A 19,497-nucleotide genomic window follows, 5' to 3' on the forward strand; every position below is an offset into this window, starting at 1 on the left:
AAAAATTATGGAGAATTGTTTGAAAGATCCAACGGGGTTTGACGAATAACTTTACTAGCAAAAGAATTTGAAAAAATTGTTAAAGAAAGTTCACATATTTCCTAAATCCAAACTCCAAGTCCAGGTTAAAATAATTTAGTTCCATCCCACCATCTTTCAAGCACCCCAGAATCCATTATGTTGCAACAACACATCTTTGGAAGATTGAATTGGCGAAGAACCATTCATTTTGGCTGGTTGTGCCTTGCCTTTGTGTACAAACGCGGACTCGGCTAAATCGATGGCTCGAGCAAGACCAGCGGCTTTGTTTTCGCACTCCATTTGCTCATCATCAGGAAGACTGTCGGCCACGATTCCGGCTCCTGCTTGGAGATGAGCGATCCAGTCTTGACGTTTTTTGCCATCCACGTAGGAATACATTGTGTCGTAGCGTAAACCAGTTGGAAACACGATCGTTCTCAGAGTCAATGCGATGTCCATATCACCTATAAATGAAATCCCTCCGAAACCGCCACTGTATGGTCCGCGTCTTGTTGTTTCTAGTTGATCTATCAACTCCATAGCCTTTACCTGATGATGCAGCAAGCAACATAAATGTATTAGTGTATTGTTGCTCAAACTCGAGCTCGAGATGTTTTTACTCAACTTGTTTGCACTTCCTAGTGGACAAGTCGAGAGAAAAATCAGAATATCCTTTCATATATATATGAAATTGATGCAAAATTTGTAATTTACTATACTAGAACATAGAAGATAAAATATGGAGTAGTAACCTTTGGGGCTCCACTAACTGTTCCGACAGGCAACGCCGCACGCAATGCATCCCATCCTGTTAGATCATGAAGCAACTCCCCAGTCACCTGCAAATGAAATCACAGTGCCATATTGTTCATCCAGGAAACTTCATAAATTTAGAAGAGAAAGTCAAGTAACTGTAAATATGTTTACAAATTTAATCTTGTCCACATCAATAACTAGGAGATCAACAAAATATCTTCCTATCTTTATCAGGTGTTGACTGCATGCATGTATGTTCTCACCGTAGAACTAATGTGCATCACGTGGGAATACCGCTCGATAGTCATAAGCTTTTCCACTTTGACAGAACCAGGTTTTGAGACCTATACGAAGAATTCATGAAAATATAGATGATTAAAATGATTTAACCAGATTCAAAGACCTACATCATCACCAAAAAATCCCATAAATCTGATTCCCATAAATCTGATTCTATCTGTGTGTGTGTACGTGTACACTCATAACTTTTAGCATCAGGTCATGCTATATATATTTTGCTGCAGGAGCGTAAAAGGAATTTTGAAATAACCTTTCCAACATCGTTTCTGCCCAAATCAACCAACATAATATGTTCTGCACGTTGCTTCTCATCTGTGAGCAGCTTCGTCTCCAATATCTCATCCTGGTTAACTGTCTTCCCTCTCCTAGCTGTCCCTGCTAGGGGTCTGTTGACAATCTTTCCCTGTCAATCAAGCCGTACGTAATTAATCTCTTTGGTTCTAGTCCACAAGAGGCAGAAGATTTTCTCACACAAGAGTGCAAATGAGGGAGTGTGAAAAATCTCACACGGATCGACTAGAAAACTAGAAACTGCCTTTACCTTCGTTACACGGGCAAGGATTTCAGGACTTGAAGCAACTAAAATGCAACCTCTAGCCTGTCATGACAGGGGAAGAAGAATTTGTTTGACCATCCACGCCAAATAATAAATGTATTATATATAGTTTTTACAGTAAAATAGAGGATTAAAACCTGCAAGTAAGTCATGTATGGACTTGGATTCACTACTCTTAGAGCTCTGTACACTTCAAATGGGTCAGCAAATGTTCTTCTTTCAAAACGTTGACTCAAGACAATCTGGAAAATATCACCTGCCAAAATATGTTCTTTCGCCTGTAACACGGCCTTCATGTAATCCTCATTTGACATGTTTCTCCTGTCTAAGGATACTCCAAGATCATGAGTGCAGTATTCAACACAGCCTGAAGTTAGCCTCGGACTAACAGACGAAAAGAAGATGCATATTAGAGATCTAAGTGACATTGCTGAAATTTTCTAGAAGCAAAGGGGTTAAAAGACCAATTAAACTCACATATCGGTGTCTTTTATTCTGGAAACCAACATGTCCAAACGTTTGATTCCATCGTCATAAGCCCCTTTAGCAGAAGAGTATTGATCTAGCCTCACCCAATGAATCACATATGCTTTCTAAGAGATGAAAATTTTCTAGTCATTATTACAGTACAAAATTCTACAAGTTCAGGCTTAAGGACTACTCATTTTCAGCAGGTCAATTTGTACCTTTTCTACATGATCAAAAACAATTACATCATCATACAATCCAAGATGCATGTCCGGTAAGTTTCTATCATCTGGTGGTGCATGAGAGAATGGCAGCTTCTTCTTCTCCACGTAACGAACTGTGTCATATGAGAAAAAACCTACCCAGCCACCTGTTTCAGACAGAGCGAAAATTGTGCTAAGGGCATTAATTATCTACATATACATCAATAAACAGAAAAAACAAAATAAAAGGAAGGAAAATCTGACTTCTAGATTAGCAAATTCAGATAGTACAGCAAACCAGTTAGAATCAGCAGGGCAGGACTTCAATCAGGCACATTCCTTTTCAACTAAACAATTTGATTAAAAAAGAAATAAAAGGCATAGTCCAAGTTTAGACATAAAATCTTTGAGGAAAGCTCCAAAATCAAACTTTATCCAAGATTGTGAATTAAATTTTCAAAATCTCAGAAGTTTAAATGCCTCATATTCAAATAGCATCCCGTCTAAAAAATATGGTCAGGAAAAAATTCGAAATCAACATCAATCTCACCGCAAAATGCAGCTGGAAGGTCATGAATCAGCTGTGGTCTCCAGCACTCTGAAATGTTTCTTGGAATCACCATAGGATCCTCCACAATTTTCTCAATTACTCTTCCAGCATCATGATCCAAAATGGTTACCTTATTTTCTTTGGCTACAACTTCCATTACTGGCTGTGCCCCGACGACACTGTATCGGCCCTAAACCAAAAGGCACTACATAAAATTATTTGAGTAAATGCATGGACATTCCATCATAAGTGCAATATGTGTTGGGTTAACAAGATAACATGGCATTGTAACGTCATAAATAATATTAACAATGAATAAGATGAACATCAATATTTATAGCAGTTCACCCCAAAATTGTGCTACGTCCACTCTAAAACTCTCGAGACGTGAGAATTGAGAATACAAAATATTTCACTCAGAACACTCTGATTTTAATACTTACTTTCTCAACACTAATCATATTTCTTCCAAGTCTCATATTAAATCATTTATATCACTTCTACACTTACGATGGTAGATGAGAGGATTTTGTGTTTTGGTGTCATTTTGAAATGAAAAATTGATGGGTATTTATAGTTGAAGTTTAGGGAATAAAGCAAAAATAAAACAACATTTCTTACATAATTAAACCAATCATTTTTTAGTAACACAAAACATGTGTTAATTACTTTCAAAAAATGATGTGCCTTGAATTCAAATTTTCTAGCTTGATTTGTTTAAAAATTCTTCCCTAAAGCACATTTTGTGAATTCAATCAGCCCTGCAGCAGCTCTACGGTATTCCAACTTCTATTTCGGTAATGTCTTGGCCATTATATCAGATCCATTTTCATTCGTGTGAATCTTCTCAAGCTTTAACAACTTCTTCTCCAATACATGTCGTATCCAATGATAGCGAATATCAATATATTTAGATCTTGAATGCATTGAAGGATTTTTTTTCAAGATGAATTGCATTCTGACTGTCACAGAACAACTTGTATTGATCTTGCACAAAACGTAACTCCTCAAAAACCCTTTCATCCATAACAACTCCTTGCAGGCCTTAGTTGCTGCAATGAACTCCACTTCAGTGGTTGACAATGCTACACATTTTGCAACTATGATTGCCATGACAGAGCTCTCCCTGCAAATTTAATCAGGTATCCTGATGTGGATTTTCGTAGTCAACATCTCCTGCCATATCTGCGTCTGTGTAGCCTACAAGCTCAAGTCTGGATCCTGCAAAACTCAATCTATGTTTAGAGGTTCTCCGTAGATATCTGAATATCCATTTTACTGCAACCCAATATTCATTTCCCAGTTTTGAAAGGAATTTATTCACTACACGTACAAAATGAGCTAAATATGGTCGGGTACGTACCATGGCATACATTAGACTTCCAACAGCTGAAGCATATGGAACAATTTTCATTTCTTCTTCCTAATCCTCAGTAATAAGACTCTGCTTTGAGTTCAACTTGAAGTGGTTGGCAAGAGAACATAAAACCGCTTTGGCCTGGTTCATGTTGAACCTTTGAAGTACCTTCTCAATATACTTCTCCTGCGACAACCAGGTCTTCTTGGCATAACTGTCTCGATGGATTTCCATGCCAATTATTCTTTTTGTTAGCTCCAAGTCTATCATAGAAAATATATTGCTTAGTTGCTTCTTTAGGCCTTTAATTTCAGAAGCATCTTTGTCAATAATCAACATGTCATCTATATCATCAGTGGTATTTTTCACACACACACAATGGTCTGCAATGGCTTTCTCGAATCCTTGTTGAGTTATCACTAATTCAAACTTCTTGTACAATTGTCTTGGTGCTTGCTTAAGACCGCACAAACTCTTCTCGAATCTGTACACGAGGTCATCTTTTCCCTTCTATGCAAACCCTTCTGGTTGCTTTATGTAGATTTCTTCCTCCAAATCCTCATGAAAGAATGCATTCTTGACATCGATTTGTTCAACCTCCAGATCGAAGCTCAGCTGCTAACCCTAGCACAATCCGGATGAGTTTTCTTCACATGTGTAGTTCACACCTCATAATGATTTTCCTGAACTACATACAGCTTTGACATCTTTAATCCATTTCCCACCACAAGTGATCCTCTTGAAATCTTACATACCCCATTTCGGAAGCTTGTGCAGAAACCTTCTTCATCGAGTCTTTAGACCGATATCAGACTCATGCACATATCTGGCACATGTCTGACGTCTTTCAGGATCAGTATAGAGCGATCCACAGTAGTCAAGCTCACATCTCCCTTTACCACGACTCTATATAAATCTTTATTCATCATCATGACCAGATCAATGTCCCATTGTGTATAGGATGTTTACTCTTCAAGATGTGAAATGGATTTTTGCTCCACTGTCGATCACCCAACTAGTTATTTGAGTTGCCAAATTTACGGACTCTTACTCTAGCTCCTGAACAACATTGAATTCATCAATGACATTTGTTTGCTCATCATTAGTTTCATGTTTGCTTTTCGGTTGCTGATAGTATTTTTTTAATATTTCGTTGTATCCACAGCGATATCACTTTATGGTAACATATCTCCCTGAGAACTTGCTTCTTCTTGGCTTCTGATTTATGCTTTTCTTGATCTTGCTTCTCTCCCTTGACTCAGCAGCCAAAACATCTGGTATTGAAGATAGCACAATCAGAGCTATCACCTCATCATCAAGTTTTATGCCCATACTTCATAACTACACCACAAATCCTCGAATCTCGTTCAAATTATCTCCGATCAGAGTTCTTTTTGTGTATCGAAATTGGACAAGATTGCTCAAATAGAACAATTTGTTATTGCAAGTTTTGGAGGCATACAGTGTTTCCAACTTCGTTCCATTGGCATCTGTTTTATAATCTGGTTTAGACTCGCTGAACATCGGTAGGTGCATATTGGTAATGAATAGAAGATCTTTCATTTAACTTTTGAAAAGTTGATAATTAAAGTTATTAAAGCTAATCATCTTGCTTGTGCATACCTGATAAGCACGAATTATATAGCATTTTAGGGATTTTATTTTGTCGTATTCGTGCTTATCTGGCATTTTTATTCCGAGTTTCGCGCCTTATTCGTCTCATTATGGCTATTTGCAGGTTTGACCAAAAGATGGTAAAAGCCAAAGGAATGAAAGAAAAGTCAAGCTCGCAGTGCTATGTCACGAAATACCCGGAAAAATAGGAGAGAGCACAAAAAGATTGGACAACAAAGATCCAACACGGACCCCGGAGCGGGTCCGTGTCATTCAACCACAAATGAAGAATTTGCCGAAGAAACACGGACCCTAGAACGGACCCCGGAGACGGGTCCGTGCCTTTCAATATTCGAGACACAAATAACAGAGTCTGCACGGACCCCTTGCCAGACCTATATCCGGGGTCCGTGCCAGCCATCCTTGAGCGAAGAAAAATCCAGTATCTGCACGGACCCCTGGACGGACCTCTACACGGGGTCTGTGTCCAATGTTTCACGAAGAATTTTTTGGGCAGAGTCTACACGTACCCCCGTCCTGATGCATGCACGGGGTCCGTGTACATGATATCAGATCGAGAATTTGGCAAAGATTTTGTTCGTGATTTTGGAGGAATAAAAAGAAAAACCTAAGACAAAAAGAGGTGGTTGAATATTGGAGAGGCAGCCGACTTGGAGAGAAAAAAGAGGCGCAAGCTTTGAGCACCGAAAAAGACAGCGACGACTTGGGCAAAAACAACGCAATTTACACGCAAGATCCGCGCACCGTCACTGAGATTTCCCCTTCTCTTTTATTTTCTTATTTTCAGACATGAATTCAAACATTAAATTTGATTTTGGTTTTGAATTTATGGAGTAGTTTTTCTTGTGATCGGGACCACGATAGGGACAAACGACTGATTTTTTTCATTCGTTGGATCGTTTAATTCATCAGTTATTTCATGTTATTGATTAATGTTTGCGTAATTTTCGTGCTTTTGATTTGGCCAATTAATTGCATGTTTGTTGTTCGATCTTGACTCGAAAGGGAATAGATTGGAATTAGCTTCAAAAATATTAATCAACACACGGTTAAACCGACTAGAAATAGTATTCGGTTTCAGTGTGCGATTTTAGGCGACAGCTGTAATTCCATCGTTGATGCATGCGTTTTCGTTTAATTAAATTCAATTAGAAATAATTGGACTGTTAAATGTAGGATTATAAATTCTAGAAATAGATTTATAATTAAATTAGAGGATTACATCGTGACTTCGAATAATTGCTAGTCGAATAATTCCAGTGCTTGAATTTAATCAGAGTTTGTTACCGTTGTGTGTCCCCGGTCATTCTATTTAAATTTGAAAATCCCGCGATCCAAGCTTCTCTGATATTTGACTTAGTCATCAAATTTACATACATTAGTTTAAAAATTCTCTTAGTGGAAATAACAATCAAATCGCTCGTTATTGTTTGCCTAGATTAAATAAAATAATTGAATCTTAGTAATTAAATAATAGTCTCTGTGGGATCGATACTTGGACTGTTCGTCCATTTACTATAACTTGACCTAGTCCGCTTACTAGAATTAATCCCAACTGAAACCGTCGGTCAAGTTTTTGGCGCCGTTGCCGGGGACTATTTAATTTGATATTAGGATAAATTATTTGTTTGAGACTAGGCTTTTACTCTTAGTTTAAAATTTTTCATTCTCTCTTTAGCATTTTAATTACCATTGTTTATTCTACTTATTCTCTCTTGGAGCTTAAATCGTGCACTTAAATTTTTGATTTCAGGGGTTAGCTCGTGTTATATGAGCCGTGCTCAAGACGTCAGGAATCTAGTGCCACTTGATCTTGAGATTGAAAGCACTCTCCGCAGTATCCGCAGAGCCCGAAGGAACAACAACTTGACTCTGGAATTTGAATCTGAAGCAGAATCTGAAATAGATCGTAAACCAGAAGTTGAGGAAATGGCCGGAGAAGAGGATAACCGTACATTGATGGAGCTTCATTGACCAGCATTTGAAGGTTATGGGTCTAGTATCATCCGCCCTACGATTCAGGCAAATACATTCGAGCTGAAGCCAGGCATCATCCAGATGATTCAACTCCAAGTAAAATTTGGAGGATCACCGTCTGAAGACCCTAATGCACATCTGCAGAACTTTCTGTCAATCTGTGACACAATCAAGTGGGGTGAGTACTGATGTCATTCGACTCAGATTATTTCCATTTTCCCTACAAGGAGAGGCTATGGAGTGGCTTCGAGACCTTCCAGCTGGTTCTATCACGACATGGGATCGATTGGTCGAGTTCTTCATGCACAGGTATTTTCCCCCAACCAAGATTACACAGTTGAGAAATGAGATCACATCTTTCAGGAAGAGAGACGGGGAATCACTGAATTCAGCATGGGCAAGATTTAAAAAGTTGTTGAGGATGTGCCCAAGACATGGTTTTTCGGTAGGCCAACAGGTTGAGACATTCTATTATGGGGTAGATCCTTCTGTGAGATCTATGCTCGATGCGGCAGCAAACGGAAGCTTGTACAGGAAAACGCCAACCGCAGCGCTCGAAATCATATCTAATATGGCCGAGAGCAATGTGGGTTGGCAAGACAACCGTAGGGAGAAGAAAGTAGGATTCCTTGAGATGGACGCTTTGACAGCAATCACAGCGAAGCTTGACGGGTTGACTCATCAGATGGCACAGTTACAGGCAAATAAATCAATACCAGTCAAACCGGTGCATCATATTCAGGGAAGGGCTGAGGCAGTTGGTGGATCATCTAGTGATATGCCCTTCGCGCCAGATATGTCTTATGAGGGGATACCGTGTTTTGGAGGAGACTCAGTTAATTATGTGGGAAACCAAGGCCGTCCACAGTACAACCCATACAGTTTCTCATATAATCCGGGCTGGAGGAATCATCCGAATTTTGGATGGAGGCAACCTGAAACTGCTGTTGAGCCACTACAGTTTAATCCGCCACAGCATCCTACACAGCAAAGGCCTCCTCAACAACCACCTAAACCTCCACAAGGTGCTGGACCTTCTATGCAACCCGGTTTCAAGCCGCAGGATAGTAAGTCGAACCTTGAGGACATGCTTGCCAAGTACATAGCTGGAAATGAGATGAGATGGCAAAACCATGATGCCATGATGCAAAGAGTGGAGACGCAACTAGGGCAATTAGCGACACAAATCTCTACACGAGCTCCGGGTACACTACCTAGTGACACGGAAAAGAATCCAAAAGGTGTCAATGCCGTTTCAGTAACACCTCCCATGAAGCAAGAGGAAGTTGATAGTGAAAGTGGTGTGAAGGAAAAGAGGTCATCAAATCAAGAGTCCAATGACGCCAAGGAGAAAGGTAAGTTTGTAAACTCGAACTCCAATATTGATATTAAGTCACTCCCATTTCCCCAAAGAGCTAAGCAACTGCAATTGGATACTCAATTTTCGAAATTTCTGGAGATTTTCAAAAAGCTGCATATAAATATCCCATTTGCAGAAGCTTTAGCTCAAATGCCCTCATATGCTAAATTTCTTAAGGAGATTTTATCAAACAAAAGGAAATTGGTAGATTTTGAGACAGTTAAGCTTTCGGAGGAATGCTCTGCAATTTTACAAAATAAGTTACCTCCGAAGCTTAAGGATCCAGGTAGTTTCTCTATCCCTTGTACTATTGGAACTTCGAATTTTAATAAGGCTTTGTGTGACTTAGGTGCAAGCATTAACTTGATGCCATATTCATGTTTTGAGAAGCTGAAAATAGGCGAAGTGAAACCGACTACAATTTCCCTTCAATTGGCTGATAGATCTATTAAATACCCTAGGAGAATTGTAGAGGACGTTTTAGTGAAGGTTGACAAATTTATTTTCCCAGTGGATTTTGTGGTGTTAGATATGGAAGAGGATCGTGAGATTCCTCTTATTTTAGGAAGACCGTTTTTAGCCACTGGGAAAGCTCTTATAGACGTACAGAAAGGTGAGTTGGTGTTGAGATTGAATGATGAGAGTGTGGTGTTTAATGTTTTTCAGTCCATCAAATATCCTAATGATACATCTGACTGTTTTAGAATTGATGCTACTGACGAACTTGTTGAGTGTGGTTTGCAGGAGTTGATGGGTGAAGATCCTTTAGGAATTTGCTATACAAATTCATGTCCAGGAGAGTTGGAAAATGAGGATGTTAAGGAATACATGCAGTACCTGGAAGCAGGCAGACCAATCTCGAAGACGGTAAACTCTAGGATTGGGGAGCTTGGGCATATCCCAAGACCTTTAAAGTCATCTATCGAAGAAGCCCCGATCCTAGAGATGAAACCTCTTCCTTCGCACTTAAAGTATCTATTTTTGCTTGATAATGATAAACTGCCAGTAATTGTTTCATCTACTTTGACAGGTAAGGAGGAAGAAAAACTGCTGCGAGTCTTGAAGGATAACATCAAGGCCATAGGTTGGAGCATTGCAGACATTAAGGGGATCAGCTCTTCCATGTGCATGCACAAAATTCTGATGGAGGCTGATCACAAGACATCCACCCAACCCCAAAGACGTCTAAACCCAGCCATGCAAGAGGTGGTGAAGAAAGAGGTGATTAAGCTACTGGACGCAGGTATTATTTACCCGATTTCTGACAGTAGGTGGGTCAGTCCAGTCCAAGTCGTTCCAAAGAAAGGTGGGATCACTGTTGTGAAAAATGATAATAATGAATTAATTCCCACAAGAACTGTTACGGGGTGGCGTGTTTGCATCGATTATAGAAAACTTAACGACGCCACCCGTAAAGATCATTTCCCCCTCCCATTTATTGATCAAATGTTGGAAAGGTTGGCTGGCCATTCTTTTTATTGTTTTCTGGATGGTTATTCGGGTTATATGCAAATCCCTATTGACCCTGAAGATCAGGAGAAAACCACTTTTACTTGCCCTTATGGGACCTTTGCATATAAACGAATGTCATTCGGTCTATGTAATGCACCAGCGACTTTCCAACGATGCATGATGGCAATTTTTCATGACATGATTGAGGACTTTATTGAGATATTCATGGATGATTTTTCTGTATTTGGCTCCTCGTTTGATACTTGTTTAATTAACTTGTCTAGGGTTTTGGAAAGATGTGAGGAGTCGAATTTAGTCTTAAACTCGGAAAAATGTCATTTTATGGTGAGAGAGGGAATAGTGTTGGGGCATAAAATTTCTGAAAATGGGATTGAGGTTGACAAGGCAAAAATTGAAGTGATTGAGAAACTCCCAGCCCCAACCAACATTAGAGGAGTGCGTAGTTTCCTTGGGCATGCGGGATTCTACAGACGATTTATAAAAGATTTTTCTAGCATTGCCAAGCCTATGACTAATTTACTGATAAAAGATGTGCCTTTTGATTTTTCTGCTGAGTGTGTACAGGCATTTCAGATCTTGAAAGAGAAATTAATCACAGCACCTGTGATGATAGCACCTGACTGGGGGTCGCCATTTGAGGTGATGTGTGATGCAAGCGACACAGCGCTAGGGGCAGTGTTGGGACAAAAGCGAGAAAAATGCATTCATGTCATCTACTACGCTAGCATGACACTGTCAGCTGCCCAACTGAACTATGCCACTACAGAGAAGGAGCTTCTTGCTGTGGTTTTCGCTCTGGATAAGTTTAGATCATATCTAATAGGGAGCAAAGTTGTCGTGCACACCGACCATTCGGCCTTGAAATACTTAATGTCTAAAAAGGATGCGAAACCAAGGCTAATTCGTTGGATTCTTCTCTTGCAGGAATTTGACTTGACGATTGTCGACAGGAAAAGAACAGAAAATCAGGTTGCTGACCATCTCTCGCGTCTGGAGAATCACATTCAAGGTAATGACTTTATTCGCGATGATTTCCCGGATGAACAACTCTTTGAGATCACCAATTTACCATGGTACGCCGATTTTGTTAATTATCTATCAAGTAAGTTCATTCCTCCCCATCTTACGTATCAGCAAAAGAAGAAGTTTTTCTCAGATTTGAAATATTATCTGTGGGAGGATCCTTATTTGTTTAGAATATGCGCAGACGGCATAATCCGGAGATGTGTTCCCCATGAAGAGGTAAGTGAAATTTTGTTTCATTGTCATGCTGGTCCGGCTGGAGGCCACTTTGGGGCAACTAGAACTGCGTCCAAAGTCCTCCAGTCTTGTTTTTATTGGCCTACTTTGTTTAAGGACGCGCATGAGTATGTCACAAAATGTCCAGAGTGTCAGCGCACAGGTAATATCTCCAAGAGACATGAGTTACCCCTCAATAATATTCTTGTGTGTGAACTTTTGATGTGTGGGGTATCGATTTCATGGGTCCGTTCCCGGTTTCTTTTGGGAACAAATATATTTTGGTGACAGTAGACTACGTGTCTAAATGGGTAGATGCAATTGCTTGCAAAACTAATGATTCTAGGGTTGTCATTCAATTTCTTATGAAAAATATTTTCTCACGTTTTGGCACACCTAGAGCAATTATTAGTGATGGGGGTACTCACTTTTGCAATCGTCAATTTGACAATCTTTTGGCTAAGTATGGGGTCCGACATAAGGTGGCCACACCTTACCATCCCCAAACTAGTGGCCAAGTCGAGGTTTCGAATCGAGAACTTAAACGCATTCTGGAGAAGACTGTCGGTGCTTCGAGGAAAGAATGGTCTAGGAAACTCGACGATGCACTTTGGGCTTACCGCACTGCTTTTAAAACCCCCATTGGCATGTCCCCTTTCAAATTGTTATATGGAAAATCATGTCACCTACCTGTAGAACTTGAACATAAGGCTTATTGGGCTACCAAATTTCTGAATTTTGATGTTAAAGCCACAGGTGACGAGAGAGTGCTGCAGCTAAACGAATTGGATGACTTTAGGTTGGAGGCGTACGAGAATGCCATGCTTTACAAGGAGAAAACCAAACGTTGGCATGATCAGAACATTGTCCATCGAGAATTTTTGGTGGGTCAACAGGTATTATTATATAATTCTCGATTGAAATTGATGCCAGGTAAGTTTCGTTCACGGTGGTCAGGACCATATACCATCACGCAAGTTTTCCCCTACGGGACAGTAGAGATCACTAGTGACGCAACCGGGGCGTTCAAAGTGAATGGGCATAGACTGAAAGTTTATCACGGTGGTGCCATACCCGATGAGCCGACCACAGTGGATCTACAGGATCCAAACTAAATCAAGGGAGTACAGTCAGGCTATCGACTCTAAATTTAGCGCTTACTGGGAGACAACCCAGTGTTTAGTTTTATTTTTTCTTTCATGCTTTAGTTTATTTTATTTGTTCTAATTTAATTTCTTTTGTTTTTTCTCGTATTATTCGTGAGCTAATCTCATTGAATGGTGGTGCAGGTAATTTCTCTACTAGAGGCGGAATTTCTCAAGTGTGGGAGAATCTATCAGGGCGATGGGCTTCAAAACCGCAAATTGACCAGGGAAGTTTCTGTACAATTTTTGCATTTTATGTGCTTGTGTTGAGATCTATAGAATTGTACACGCATGGCATCACATTTGGGTTGGTTCGTATACTAAAAAAAAAAATAAAAGTGGAAATTTTGTTTCTTATACCGAGCCTCCACGGACCCCTACACGGGGTCCGTGTACTTAATCTTCGAAGTGCATATTTCCCGAGTCTGCACGGATCTTCCCCCGGACCCCTACACGGGGTCCATGTCTTTCACTTCCACACCAGCGGAAATCCAGTATGTACACGAACCTCTACACGGACCCCGACACGGGGTCCGTGCCTTCTAAATCCGCGATTGCTCTGAATTTAAATCGCGATTTCTGCCCCCAAATCCCTAAAGCCCCAAAATCGTTTCCCTCCGCCTCCGTCTCCGCCTCTCACACTACCACCGTCCAACAGCGCCGCCACCACACCTCACTGCCGCCGTCCTCGAAATCTCTCAAATCCCACCTCCTCTGTCGCTTCATCCACCCGAACATCACCAACATCACCGCCACTCGACACCTCCTCCGTCGCCGACCACCGCCGGACCACACCCCTTCACCGTGCGGTCATCATCATCTTCGAGTTACGGTAAGAGTGGCTACCCCTTTTCTCTCAAATTGGCGATTATCAGTGTTAGGAAATTTATGCTACTGCAGACGAGTTAACTTAGTGCGATTTAATTCGATTATTGCTTGGGTCTTCGTTCGTCGTTGGGTGATTTGTTGGCTATTGCTTGTTTAAGGGAGATTTCACTTTAAATCGGTGTTTGGGATATTGTATCGTGTGGTTTATTCGTTTGGGTGTGTGGTGATCAGTACTTGGGTTGTTTGGATTGTGTGAAATTTGCGTTGTTTTGGCATCGGGTCTGCTCTCGGGATATATTGAGTTGTGCATTAGTTTGGTTGTTTGGGATCAGTTGAATTGTGTTTCTGAGTTGGGATTGCTGCGCTTCTTTGTCTGCCCCTTTGAGTCCGGCCGTTCACGTCGTCATGCCCCCTCGTCGACTGGTTAGTAAGCTTGCACGAAGCGAGGCTTCATCCTCATCTCGACATGCCAGAATTGAGTTTGATTCCTATAGATTCACATCCCTCGAGAACTCTGACTGGTACTCGGCCCTGCACGAGAACGCAATGATTGTTGAAAAATCTATCCACCCCCGGATTGATCACGAGGTACCAATACGGGCTGAATTCGAGAAGTTTGGTTGGGGATCACTGTTGGACATCACCGGTCCCTACTTCCCCGAGTTGGTATGGCAATTTTATGCCAACTTTGACGACAAGAGTACTACTGGGATGCAACACATCCGCACTTTCGTCAAGGGGGTACCTATCGAGTTTCATACTGCCTATCTAGTCGCTCTGTTAAATGTACCAAATGAGGGCCCCCCGGTGAGTCATAATCAGCTAGATATGTTCTTCTCTGACATCATCTTTCGGATTCCCGAGGCCCGCCATCGGCTGCAGTACTTCACTTCCCAGACCGGGTCTCGCTCGAGCGTCCTGCCCACTTCTCTCCCGTTGCTTGATCGCTTAATCTGTTATTTCACGGGAGCTAACATTGTACCGAGGAAAACCGGGAACAACGAGGTCAGAATTATAGATTTATACATTATCGATAAAATGTTGAATGGGTTGGGGGCTATTCCTGGGATTCCGGTGGCTTCGATCATCCTCGCACATATGCGCTCTGTCGCACATATTAACCCCACCAAGAACAAGCGCCCATATGCCCCCTTTCCGATCCTCATCTCCAGGATTTTAGCGGCCCACGGCGTCGATCTCACCGGCGAGACGTCCCTCGTCCCCACTTCTACACAGATGCTCACCCTTCAGGCCATGCAGGGGATGTATTTCATTTTCAGGCAGGGCGCTTGGTATCGGAACCCTGAGAGTCGACATATCGACCACCATCCCCGTGACCCACCGGTGCCCCCACCTACAGTAGATGAGCGCATCCGGGAAGATAGAGTTGGAGAAGAAGCAGCTATGGATGCCAGAGCCGGCCCTCAGCTTCATGTGCCACCACGACAGAGCGCGCCGAGAGGTACCCGTCAGCTCTTCTCGGCCATTTTTGATTGTATGGACGACATTCGCACCCGCTTGGCTCGACTCGAGCAACAGTCCCCCGATGCTTATGCACCACCTTGGGACAGATCTACACTGGATGCCTTAGATGACTTAGAGCTGGGGTCAGAAGATGAGGAGTAGTTTTATTTTGAACTATGTGGAGGATTGTATTCATTTTATTTCAAATCGAAATTTCGTTCACTGTTATTGATGTTCTGGGACATGCTATTTCTGTTTATTATCTTTTGGACTTTATTAGAGCGCTTGCATGCTTTATCTATTCCATTTCACGGTTTGGTGTACTCGATGTCATTCTTTCAGGATTTGCTGATTTCTACCCCTTCCCACCACTACTCGACATGTCACCAGGGAAGTATATTTGTTTTCGCATTCCTGCTACTTCATATTATATGATGTTACACTGAGGGCAGTGTCGTTGTCAAAGTGTGGGGGTGGGTCAGTTTTGTTTCACGTCGTTGCACACACACTTAACACACTTTTCACGTAGGATGAAACTATTTTTAGACTAAGAACTCTTGTTTCACTTGATAATCAGATTAATTTGTTAGATTTTGGATCACCCGGAAAATTGTTTCATGCCTAGTATTGAGTGAAAGGAGTCGTAGTTTCAAGGAGAGAGTCTAACATGAACCAGTTCTGTATCAACATTTTGTTCAATACACGTGGTCAAACTTTTACTCATTGATAGTGAATTGGTGAAATGTGAACTTAAAAAAAAAAAAGAGAGATTAATCGAACAACGATCCCTAGAACTTGTCTGATTAGCCCTCGAAGCGAAAATACGAACGATGGTGACTTAGGGATGATTTAGGCGATCTTTGGACCGTTTGAGCCTTTCTAGCCTGACCTATACATCATTCATTGCCCCTAGTAACCCCTTTTGAGCCTGAAAAAAAAAATCGAATGGTGTGTGTCAATGACACACAGTTAGCCCCCATTCGTCAGTTATTCAAAGTCCCACATCAACTACCTGAATCTTAGCCTATACACTTTTTCCTACCTACATGTGAGAGAAATAAAACTCTTGTGCACATTGAAATGTTTGAATTACTCCAGTAGATTGAAGAAATATGTGTGAAGGAGTCGATGAATTTTTATTCATTAAAAAAAAAAAAAAGAAGCGAAAAGAAAAGGAAAAAGGAGGAAAATGTATAGTGTTGAAAACACCCGAAAAAAATCTGTGGGAGAAAGTTGGTGGACAATGAGAAAGAAAAGGAGACGCTAGAGCTCTGAAAATGATGAAAAGACAGTAACTGCTGACGAGTCGAAAGTTGAATGAATGTGCTACAAGAATAATTTTTATTGTCGCTCACTTTTGATTCCCATGTCTTTTATTGTAGCCGTGAGCCTTGGCCTTACGTTATAAGCTTAAAAAGACCTATTAACCAAGTCACTATCGTTCAACATTTAGTAGAGAGGGATATGAAAGTCAAGCATATGGGGCGTTTCGATAACAAAAAAAAAAAGTGATCATGAAACCAAGTAGCTGGAGATGAGTACGAGTCAGACCTACACACTACACACATCTTGTTCTGTTGATCCTTACTGGGTAAATGTTTGAATCTTGAATTGCAACGAAAACAAATCTTGTGATATGCGAAGTGTGATCTTTTGACCGGGGGTGAAAGAGTTTAACAAATTGAGAAGTTTTGATTTTGTTACTTGAGTTCTGAATCTGGAATATTTCTCATCTTTATTTTTGTCTGATTTGTTCGAGGACGAACAAGGGTTAAGTGTGGGGGAGTTGATAAGCACGAATTATATAGTATTTTAGGGATTTTATTTTGTCGTATTCGTGCTTATCTGGCATTTTTATTCCGAGTTTCGCGCCTTATTCGTCTCATTATGGCTATTTGCAGGTTTGACCAAAAGATGGTAAAAGCCAAAGGAATGAAAGAAAAGTCAAGCTCGCAATGCCATGTCACGAAATACCCGGAAAAATAGGAGAGAGCACAAAAAGATTGGACAACAAAGATCCAACACGGACCCCGGAGCGGTTTCAGTGTTAATTAGCTTCAAAAATTAGCTTCAAAAAATATTAATCAACACACGGTTAAACCGACTAGAAATAGTATTCGGTTTCAGTGTGCGATTTTAGGCGACAGCTGTAATTCCATCGTTGATGCATCCGTTTTCGTTTAATTAAATTCAATTAGAAATAATTGGACTGTTAAATGAAAATAGGATTATAAATTCTATATATAGATTTATAATTAAATTAGAGGATTACATCGTGACTTCGAATAATTGCTAGTCGAATAATTCTAGTGCTTGAATTTAATCAGAGTTTGTTACCGTTGTGTGTCCCCGGTCATTCTATTTAAATTTGAAAATCTCGTGATCCAAGCTTCTCTGATATTTGACTTAGTCATCAAATTTACATACATTAGTTTAAAAATTCTCTTAGTGGAAATAACAATCAAATCGCTCGTTATTGTTTGCCTAGATTAAATAAAATAATTGAATCTTAGTAATTAAATAATAGTCTCTGTGAGATCGATACTTGGACTGTTCGTCCATTTACTATAACTTGACCTAGTCCGCTTGCTAGAATTAATCCCAACCGAAACCGTCGGTCAATACCTTCATCCTTTCTGACTACTACCAACGAATTAATCGTCAAAACCTGAACACAAAAAAAATACTTCCCTAATATTGCCTAAAAAGCCTTTTCTGATGTGGAAGTTCAGACTAAGCTGCAACCACAGAATATACGAGGACTTCCTATAGTATTTGAAAACATCGCTCTGATACCGGTTGTTGGGATATCAGGGAAATAAACGAGATAACATATCAGCGAACATCATAAATAATATCAACAATAAATAAGATGGACATCAATATTTATAGTGGTTCATCCCAAGATTGGGCTACGTCAATTCTAAAACTCTCAAAGAGATCAATTCTTTATTAGTAACACAGAACACAAGAGAATTGATAATACAAAGTATTTCACTCAGAAGACTCTGATTTTAGCCCTCGCTTTCTCTCCACTAATCATATTTCTTCCAAGGATAAAATCTTTTTAAGAAATCTCACACTAAATCATTTATTCACTTCTACACTTATGATTGTTGATGATAGGGTTTTGTATTTTGGTGTGATTTTGAAATAAATAATGGATAGGTATTTATAGGTTAAAGTTTAGGGAAGAAACAAAAATAAAACATCGTTAGTACAAAACATGTGTTAATTATTTGTCAAAAATGATACGTCTTGAATTCAAATTGGCTTGATTTGTTTAGCAACATGAGCCTCGCCAGTGCAATATAAATCGATAATAGCCATGAAACTTGTTCTTTCTTACCACACTTGATGCACGAAAACCAGGATCTACGGATTCAAAAATAAAGCTTGGAGTTTCCCGATCATCTTCCTTAACCAAGCATCGGTAAGCAAGAACCGGAGTCAAGTGATCGGATAATATACACTTGTACAAAGGAATCAAGTTCCCTTTTTCAGATGCTTCAAGAAATCTCTGCCGATCCATACCTGAAAACAGCTAAAAATATTTTTTTTTCCAAGCCAACACAGAGATAGAGAAGACAACGAAAAATGAAACGATTTAAACCGCTACTTAATTTTCATAAACACCAAAAAAAACATGCAGCTTATGAAAAGGATCAACATCATATACTTCATATTTTTACTAAAAGTAATATCTCGATAAAAAATAATTCAACAAAAATGCAGGAATAGAACTCAGCTATAATCGGGATTAATCCACTTCTCTCCATCAAGTTATGTATAATGTTCCAGTCTCTTGCATCTATTTATTATTAAACCCATTCTAAACTTAAACATGTTAAAACGGAGAAACACAGACCTATAGACGTCGAAGATTGCATAGCACAGCATTGCAGTGCTTGAAGCCCCGACACACCACATGAACTCGAGCGTCTACCGGAGGTTCCTATCATCAGCGACGAATAAACTCTCCGGCATCCCGTCGACGGACGGAGTGAAAACGCAGAAGCTTGCATTTTTTTGCTCCTAAGCAAACGTAATTGCGAGTGAAGTTAATGCACCGGAGCAGAATTAAAACTAGAAGCGTGCTTTGGAACGAACGCAACGGCAGCACAATTAATTAAAAAACGCGCTTTGAGATGGTCCCTGCGCTCGT

The 19,497-nt window shown here is 40.3% G+C and overlaps 1 protein-coding gene across 1 annotated transcript; it reads right to left on the reverse strand.

The window, feature by feature from the left end:
• Positions 1 to 37: 37 nt before the first annotated feature.
• LOC140807465 (anthranilate synthase alpha subunit 1, chloroplastic-like) lies at positions 38 to 19,465 on the reverse strand. Its single transcript, XM_073164310.1, has 11 exons — positions 19,201 to 19,465; positions 18,682 to 18,866; positions 2,855 to 3,044; positions 2,320 to 2,471; positions 2,111 to 2,226; positions 1,771 to 2,017; positions 1,619 to 1,675; positions 1,328 to 1,480; positions 1,041 to 1,121; positions 774 to 860; positions 38 to 570 (listed from the first exon to the last, which is right to left on the reverse strand). Exons 1-11 carry the CDS (start codon positions 19,355 to 19,357, stop codon positions 157 to 159), a joined length of 1,839 nt encoding a protein of 612 aa, XP_073020411.1. The 5' UTR covers positions 19,358 to 19,465; the 3' UTR covers positions 38 to 156.
• Positions 19,466 to 19,497: the final 32 nt, after the last annotated feature.

The sequence above is a fragment of the Primulina eburnea genome, chromosome 12 (assembly GCF_022965805.1).
Source record: "Primulina eburnea isolate SZY01 chromosome 12, ASM2296580v1, whole genome shotgun sequence".
NCBI lineage: Eukaryota > Viridiplantae > Streptophyta > Magnoliopsida > Lamiales > Gesneriaceae > Primulina > Primulina eburnea.